General features: G+C 43.3%; 1 protein-coding gene across 1 annotated transcript in view; it reads right to left on the bottom strand.

Annotated features, from left to right (window-relative positions):
* Nucleotides 1-9,341, bottom strand: part of SLC2A12 (solute carrier family 2 member 12) — a 28,897-nt gene continuing 19,556 nt past the window's right edge. Inside the window, exons 3-5 of the mRNA XM_053937598.1 lie at nt 3,747-3,869; nt 1,673-1,805; nt 1-288 (exon numbers count right to left, since the gene is read on the bottom strand). Of these exons, the coding sequence (XP_053793573.1) occupies nt 192-288; nt 1,673-1,805; nt 3,747-3,869 (353 nt within the window). The 3' untranslated portion in view covers nt 1-191. The remainder of the gene's footprint in view (nt 289-1,672; nt 1,806-3,746; nt 3,870-9,341) is intronic.

The raw sequence follows: 9,341 nt of genomic DNA, 5'->3' as shown, positions 1-9,341 counted from the left end.
TTAGTCATAAACTACAACATCCTTTAATGTTGGCTGTAAACTGCCACTGAAAGAAGTTCTACCAAGAAATAAGAGAGAATAGCTTGTGTATAATAATGATACCACATGTCCCATAAGAATGTGAGCATCACAAAGCATTTTCCTTTTATTTAATCAGTCTTTTGGTGAAGGCTGCTTTGCTTGCCCCGCGTCTAGTAGAGTTGCTCTTTCTCTCTCTTGGCAAGTTCCACCGGTACCAGTTTCTCTCTGCGCTGGCTCACCCCGCACAAGGGCGTCCTCACGTATTTCCTGCAGAAGCACAAAACCCCGCACACGTTGGCCACTGCAGGCAGCCGGCAGCGCGCTCTCCCTGCGGCGCACACTGAGGGCAGGAATGGGGGCCCGGCAGGACAGCAGGATGGCAGAGCGCACCCCGGAGAGACACCCCAGCGCCCGGGATTCCCCGGGATGCCCCGGGATGCCCCGGGACGCTCCGGTGGCTGCCGGCGCTCCCCCGCCTGCCCGCGCGGGGGCGGCCCCGCCGCACGCTCCGCCCGGAGCGCCCGCGCACCGCCGGCTCCGGCTCCGGCTCCGGCAGGGATGGATGCCTTTCCCTAAGAGGAGGGGAAGAGACAGCCCGAAGGCCAGCAGCAGCGCAGTGGTTAGTCCGTAAACTAATTAGTCTATAAACAAGCTCCTTCAAGCCTGGCTGAGTTGCAAATATTCTCCTGTAATCCAAAAAAAATACAAATACAGGATGATACTAAGATGTTCATATATTAATTACTTTAACTGCCAAAATAAAGTATCTAGACTTGTAGGTTAGTTTATTATTATTATTTATTTTAGAGGTCAAAAAAGGCCTCTAAAATCATCAAGTCCAGCTGTTAACTGAACACTGCTATCTTTACCATGAGACCATGTCCCCAAGTACCATATCTAGATAATTTTTAAACATCCCCAGGGGTGGTGATTCCACCACTTCCCAGGGAAGCCTCTTCCAACACCTTACCACCCTTTCAATAAAGAATTTTTTTCCTAATATCCAATCTAACACTCCCCTGATGCAATTTGAGAACGTTTCTTCTTGTCCTGTCACTTGTTGCTTGGGAGAAGAGACTGACCCTCACCTGTCTACAGCATTCAGTAAAGACACAAGAAAAGCTCATCTACAACAGCTATCAAAATCCACAGGGAACCTTGAAGTGACATCCAGAACAAGTCAATTTGAAATACTGGATCTCTCCCTCCCATTTTCTGCATGCAACCCAAAACACACAATCCTAAATGCAAGATCAGAGTCACCCTCCCATCCAGGAATGCCAGACAACAAAAGTGCTGGGGAGCCAGGCTTGGCTGCAGGTCCTCAAAGGGATGCTCAAAAAACACCTTGCCTTTAGGGCCAGTCCTTTAGCACCAACAAAATGTTTGGTTGGCTGCTGAGATCAACATGTACAAGCTCAAGCCTTGAGAGAATCAGAATTTTCCTTTAGTTTCTTTTTTTTTTTTTTTTCCAATAGTTTCCTTTTTTTCAATAGGTTTGGTTTTTTTTTTTTTTTTTTTGGTTTTGTGGGGTTTTTTTTGTTTGTTTGGTTTTTTTTTTGTTTTTTTTTTTCCAATATGTGGCGCTGAAAGGCTTTGAGGCTTTGTCCCTCTGGCACTTAGGGGATGCAGTCACACACTTGGTACTTACTGTTTAGCTAGTTCCATGGATATTTGCTCCAAAGAGCATCCTTTTGTCTCTGGTATAAACATGATAACAAAAGCCAATGATGCTAGACTCATTATTGTGTAAATGAAGCACACCCAGGACAAGCCAATGAGCTCTACAAAGGAAGAAAACATGTATTTTTTAATTTTCAGATACTGTGATTTTTCTTCCTGTTGCTGTATTTTACTGGATACAGCCCCTAATGCATAGGAGAAGTTAGAAAGAAGTCAGGCTGCTATTCTTAGTTTACATATATTGAAAAAGAAGAGTGGCTTTGCTTTTTCTAATACTCCTTATGAAAGAAAATTAACAAGTTTATATTGGTCCACTTAGCACAAACCTATTGGTTTATTTTATTTGCAATCACTCTGGATGAAAACAATGAGTAGCCATTGTTACTGGTTTGCGGGAAGGCAGTGGGGATCATGAGTGCCTTGGATTTTTGCCTGTGTCTGGTTTTGGTGCACATTCTTTCTTGGAGTAAATCCAAGCATTTTTCACACTATTACAGTTGTCTCCAGCTAATCCTCCCCACCTGTCAGTGCCCAGCATTTCCACTGTGAGTCACGGCTGCTGTGCCAGAAAGTGATCCAAGAGTGAACTCTTAATGGAACATCCAAGAACTAGTGGTTTTCTGAGCCTAGGGGCAGGTAGATCCTCGGGCCGAGGGATGCACTCTGCAGCCCCTGGAAAGTAAAATGTCTACAAACCCAACACTCTGCTGTGGCCCCTTAGCCCTTTTCCCTGCTAACATAAACCTGGGCAGTTGAGACATTTGTCAGTTGTGTCATGAGGTGAAAATTGCATCTGAAGCTTCTGATCCAGCTGGTACCTGTGCATCAGCAGCTACGTTCAGATGCTGCTGGCCACTGTGACCACCACGTGTATTCATTTGACAACAGAATTCCCAATCCTGCCTTTCCACCATAGACGAGGAATGCATATTTTCTCGTACTTACACTTTCATAAATCCGGATTAGACCCAGTTAAGCCAAGGGAGTTACTGGGGCTTTACAGACTTTGAAACTGAGACCAGGATAACAGCGAGATGTGCATTAACAAGATATTACTCAGGATGGAGGATGTGTTTTTTCTTTCTCTCTATCTTGTTTTGTTTGTTTGTTTGTTTGTGGGTTTTTTTTGTTTGTTTTTTTTTTGTTTTTTTTTTGTTTGTTTGTTTTTTGTTTTTTTTGGGTTGTTTTTTTTTTTGGAACGAAAGTGCAAAGGTGAAACCCATTTTAATAACAGATCACATTCATTTTTAAATGAAAATTTTCACATTCTGTCTCAAAAAAACATCTAATGGGGTGAAAACTACCTTGACTTTTTGTGAGTTGATTGTCTGCCTCTGGTGGAGAGTAATGTAGATGTAAGGAAAACCTGGAATTTCTGCTCTCTTATATATTTTGATTTTCAGCACACATTTTCCTCACAATAAGACTGAAAACTAAAATTTGCAAAGCCTCGTATAATATAAAATTAGAAAAATAAATTTGCTAATCAATAAATTTCAGCATCAGCCTTTAACTTTCCCCTTCGATTATCATCAAATTAGAAGTCATATATGGTATTTTTCTACTTTCTTACATTCAAATGTGAAAGACTTTTACCTCACAAAGACATTTTTTCTAAAGAAAATTTTCTGAAAGCTGAGACATTCCTGTGAAAAGGAATTAATTAAATGGGATTGTGTTTAAAAATGTCTGATCAGAAAAGCTGTCATCTGATCTAGAACAGAACTTCCATTGATTTCAGAAGATGCAGGACTTAATCCTAAACATTATGGATTTTCAGTCTACCAAGGAAATGGTGTTTTAAGACCTGAGTTTCACAGCTTGTAGGGTGGATTTGCAAGGTCTGACAGCCAGAATTGTGGGGCTGAAGTTACTGGCACAAAGAAAGATGTTGTGGGAACAGTGAAGTTACATCAACACCTAAACAGAGACCTTGTCTCCTGGGCTTTCACAGCTGCAATTTTAGCAATCCTTTTGTATAAGAGAGACTTATTTTGCTCACTAGGAGAATATCAACTTGGAAGGACATGAAGAAATCTTACCAGTTACAGTCAAAAACGTCAAGGAGATGAGGAGATTTATACCCCAGTTCATGCTAGATGTCAAAGCCATGGCCCGTCCTCTGATCCCCCCAGGGAAAATTTCACTCAGGACCAACCAGGACACTGAAACACAAGAAAAAAAAAAAATGTTTCTTTGGAAGGATGGCTCTCCTTGCTGTAAATCTAGGTAGTCCATGGATTCAGGTGAGGCCACCTGAAAGAATAGGGGGTTAGGTTTGTGAGGGCCCACGCTCTGCAGGCAGCATGTGCAGCAATCAGCATCACCTCAGGTCACCATCCCTTTATCCCTGCCCAGTGGGTGCCTGAGCCAGTGACAGGTGGCACTGGACTGGGGAGGTGAGCTCTGGCTGCACATCTGCGTATGAAAGTGAGTTCTGACTAAATAACTCTCGAGTGACATAACACTAATGGAAGTGGGGCAGCAAACCAAAGCAATCTTCAGCCTCAGAGGGGCACTGTGTGTTTATGCCACCTTATAAATCAACCTGCCACACTGAACTATTCCTGCTATTCCAGCTCTCTGCCCCACATAAATGAGATTGTTGAGGTATAAATGAAGAGAGAGTGACTGATTTTTGACTCCTTCATGTCATGCTACACCACATCACAGGTGATCTAAATGCTGGTGCTGCTAGCTCCCAAAAGCAAACCTTGATAGCAAGAGCAAAAAACAAAAAAAAAGACCTATTTTTTACTGTTCCTCATTATCAGAAAACAAATGAACTAAAACCCATATACAAACAAACCCAAGGCCCAGTCAAAAACCTGCTCCACCCTCTCCTTTTGTTGGCAAGCAAGATGCATTAGCAAGAGGTTGCTGTGTGGAGAGGTTGTGGGTTAGCAGATGACTGGCATAAGGTACACATAGATGAGCTGTGTCTTCAGATCCGTGGCCATTATAAATTGCTCATCTATGCTGTCATTTCTGCAAAATGACAGATAGGAGTTTACCCAGAACACTTGCACTGGGCAGTCTAAAAGATACATTTTAAAACCAAGCTCCTGTATGTCCAAGTGTGTTTCACTGATAAAGGTAAGGAAAAAAAGGTGCTGTATAAGGAAACTAAAAAGGACTAGCTTAAAAAGGAAAAATCCCTCCGAGTTTAGAGTCAACAGTGCAGATATGGGCTAATTCTAGATTTCTTAGTACCATAGATTTGAATTAATCTTTTTTTGTGGACTTGGCCCAGTTTTTTATATTTCTTAAAGAGAAAATTTAAAAGCTTCAGTCCCACCATGGGAGTGACCCAGAAGAGTGATAATTTTATTACAGAGAATCAAGACCACACTTCACAATGGCCTAACTCTGTTGGGCATAGTCAAGTGGCCATAACCATGAGAGAAAGAAACCATAGAGAGGCTTTTGTTTCTTTTTTTTTTTTTTTTTTTTTTTAATGATTTGGGTCACGTCAAGCTTTAATACGCTTGCTGCTGACAAGACAAACGTTGCTGTAAAGAAGCACCTTTAGTGCATTCTGTGATGCCTACAGACGAGGCAAGAGCAAAGAAGTGAACTGACTTCTCAGGCAGGTGTCTTTCCCTCCCAAGCCAGATAGCCCCGCACCCGAGCAAATTCATGGGGATGTCATGATCATATTTAGCATGGCCTCAGCAGAGGCTATTGAAACGAGTATTGTTAGTCACAACACTTCAGGACCTGAAAAGCAAAGCAGCAAGTAAGCAAGAGGCAAAGGAGCCATTCTGAGGTGTGCATTCACAGCCCCTGCAGTTCACCTCCATGGGACGGCCTGCCAGCCAGCACACAAACTCAGCTGCAAAAAGGGTTACACATCAAAAACTGGCAAAAGGGATATTTACCATCACATTAGAATTAAAATAAAGGTTGAGAGAATCCAAACCCACTTTCTGCTGGGCATAAGGCAACCTCCAGGAACAAAGCAGTGTTCTGGGCACTGGAGGATGGCTCATGCTGCCACTGAAGTGTGTGGCACTGCGGCACCTCCAATACCATGTTGTTTTCCAACAACAGACTGACCCTTTCAGCCTAACTGATAATTTGTCTGGAGGATTGTGAAGTGATATGCGGAAATCTCTATTTCATTTGAATCGTGTTGTTTTCCTGTTAAGAAACCAAACTACTTGAGGATCTGCATCAAGCTGTAGTAGTGGTTAGCTGCTTTTATTGCAACCACTTATTTAGTTTAGACAGATGCCACCAAAACACCAGGACTGTTTTTCATGTCTGCTGATGGTAGCTACACACCCGCTGGCATGGCCCTGACCTCTGCTTAGCTGGCAAGGAGTGGATAGGCTCATTCCCCCGGGGGGAAAGAGCAGTTGTAGAAATCTGACACTACAGTCTGTTTACTCCTTTCCCCAAGCTGAAGCAGCAATAACCATCGATTCTTTGCTTTTAGCACCTCTCTGGGATTGTGTTTACTATTTGTACCTTTGCCAAAAAGCAGCAGCTGCTGTAGGTACGGCAGGGATGTGACTTGCTCTGGGGAAGCCAGCAGCTAGGTTCAGGCTCCCATTCATAATGACTGCTGCTGCCTTCTGCGCTGCGCGCACAACAGTACAGAAATTTAACCTTCATGCTCCCAAAGTCACTGCCTTCACCAGCCTAAGCAGTGGCATTCCATAGGGGCAATCAGCCTGTCCTTAAAAAGAGGCTGCAAATACCACCCTCACCCCCCACCCCTCCATCTGCTGTGTAATCCAGCAGAATTTCCAAAGGATGCTGCCATAGCAATCACACTGCACACACTCTGTAGGTTTCAGTGTCTGCTCCGGCCACCGCTGGCTGCTGTCAGTGGAATGGATGGGAAAAGAGCTGATGATCCTCGGTGAGATGTAGGTAAGAGATGAGGCTAAGGGCTGGGCAGCATGATTCTCTGTGCTCGATTCAACAACTGCGGGATTTGTTGCTGCAGGCAGTAATTCACCTTTGCTGACCTGCAGTGTGCTGCGTGTTGACAGCAGTTAAGAAAAATTGTGCAGTTTAATGGTCCTTCATTATGGTGCAATATAGAGGAAAGAGCACACACTGCAAATGAATACAGAAATATTGCATTGGCTTAGAAAGCTTAACGGTTTCATTAAATACCACAGAAACTAGATGGCCTGATATTCCTTGCCCAAGTGGAAAGAGCAGAGGATTCAGATATAATAAACAGCCCCATGACCAGGATGGTGACATCCACCTCTAAACAAAGTCACAGGGGTTGCACAAGCAGGAAGCAGAATAGTAATGGAAGATTTCAGCTAGTCCCATTACGACTGAATAAATTATGCATAATTGAGCACAGGGCTGGGAGTACATTTTACATACCAAAGATGATGGTTCTTTTAAGTACTGTGTTGGATATTTAATGAGAGAAAAAAAGGCAAATAATGCTTCAGTGCTGAGCCTGGGTAGTTCAAGATGCAACCATGACCAAGATGCTCTGTTACACTGGTTATAACATTTAAAATTCAATATTCTTTTAGAAAGGGAAAAGCCAAGAGCCTACCACATTTTATTTTGAAATGAGAACAATATTAACATAAGTCTCCTTTATATAAAGACCAGGGTAAGGGCTTCAGTGTGCTTCTGGCTTTGCTGGGTATTACCAGAAATAGCCAGGTGGCCAACCACTTCCCACTAAAGGCCAGGTTCAGCAGTAGCTGATCTTGATTTCAAAGGGCATGTTGTGCCATCAGAGGGGATGGCAGGAGCCTTCAGAGTGTGCAGTGGTGGTGAGGTGAGTGCCTGTCAGGACACTGGGACAGAGCTGGGCTTAGGGGAACACATGTGCTGCTGTCACGCACCAGCACTGTCCCAGCACAGCTCCAAGCACCCACATATGTAACCATAGCAAAGGCTTTCACAGAAGATCCAGTGAAAGTCATCTGGGGGGCTGGCAAAAGTGAGGGATGCTTAAACTGTAAAGAGGAGAGGGTGGGAGGGAGTTGGTCATTTTCCAAAGCAGATAAAGGAGATAAAGTCCATGAAAAGTGGACTTAAAACTCTGCCCACAGTTTTGTGCAAGAGGACAAAGTAGATGATTGTGACTGGCACTAAAAATCTATGATTTTGCTTAACAAGAGACGTCTTTCTCTCTGATTCTACCCCATAATATGAAACTGAAGTGGCTGCTCAAAATTAATAACTGGCAAATATAGAGCAAATGTGCAGCTGAATCGCTTTGGAGAGCATGTAAGCTGCCAGCAGACAGCCAGCCTGACAGGGTTAAGTCCTACCCTGCGTGTGCCCATTAAAAGGAGTGGAATTGCTGTACTGCTGAGAGATGGGTCAGGAGAAGCCTCAGCTAATCTCGTGCCTCTGGCTGCATCCTGATCTCTGCAGATGAAGGCTATAAATATGTACTTTAATTCTATGGCTGCCAAGGTGCTTCTCTCCAAGCAGTAGACTACTGGTTGCAAGATACCTGATGCCACTGATGATCCAGAAGGAGCTGACATGGTGTGGCAAATCTAAATTCTTTTTCTTTTCTTCTGGTACACCACAGTTCTGTTTCTAATGGTTAACCCTTCAGGCTGACTCCTTGCAGTAACATTATTAGGACAAGTGGGATTTAATCCTTTTTTTTCTCTGAGGCTGTATCAGAGTACAAAAACATTGTTGTCCACTGTTTGTACTATTTGCATCACTATCTAATAGACAGGCTGAGCACTCCCATGGGGTTTTTTAAGGAACCTTGCGGTGGACCATTGAAATCACTCGTGCCTCCTCCAGCTTATGATATGGCAGCAGGAAGGGTTTGGGGGAGTATATTGATTCCAAAGCAGTACCTCCATCATCTGTGCTCTGGGCCACTTGAGAAAGAGGGCAGTGAGATGCAATTCACATCTGATTTTCTTAGTAATCCTTCCTTCCTTAACCTTTTCTACACTGTAGGCTTGCATTTTAATGATTTTTTTTTTTTTTTACTATTCAAATTTTCATCTCCATGAACTCGAAAGAAATGCTATGGATGTATGGGCTTTCCTTTTAAATGCAAGCTGTTCAATCTATTCTTAAATCTGTTGTCCTCAGTTACTGTCCATTTTCATCTGGAAAAAACAGTCACAAATGAGCTTTCTTAGAGGAGGTTATCCCCATCTGAAGGATTACTGGGCAAGTAGTGATAGATACATAAGGATCTAGAAATAGTAGAATTCTCCTAGTCAATGTGATTTGTAGACCATCTTGCCCAATAAAAGTGCCCAATGAAAGCAGAAAATCTATCAGTAGAATTGTCCTGTTTCAGCTGGTAGAGAGTCCTTTTTCTTTTGAGTAGCTGGTACAGTGCTGTGTTTTGGATTTAGTATGAGAACAATGTTGATAACATGCTGATGTTTTAGTTGCTGCTAAGTAGTGCTTACCCCAAAGCAAAGACTTTTCAGTTTCCCATGCCCAGTTTTCCATTCCCAGTGAGCAGGCGCACAACAAAGTGGGAGGGAGCACGGCCAGAACAGTTGAAAGAAACTGGCCAAAGGGATATTCTATACTATAAAGCATCATGCCCAGATTATCAGCTGGGAAGAGTTGGCCGGGAACCACTGATCACTGCTCAGGAAAAGTCTGGCCATCAGTCAGTGAGAGGTGAGCAATTGTGTTGGGCATCACTT

Source organism: Vidua chalybeata, chromosome 3 (genome assembly GCF_026979565.1).
Source record: "Vidua chalybeata isolate OUT-0048 chromosome 3, bVidCha1 merged haplotype, whole genome shotgun sequence".
Classification (NCBI taxonomy): domain Eukaryota; kingdom Metazoa; phylum Chordata; class Aves; order Passeriformes; family Viduidae; genus Vidua; species Vidua chalybeata.
Note: the sequence above shows the minus strand (reverse complement) of the source record. Positions and strands in the feature narration are given on the sequence as shown.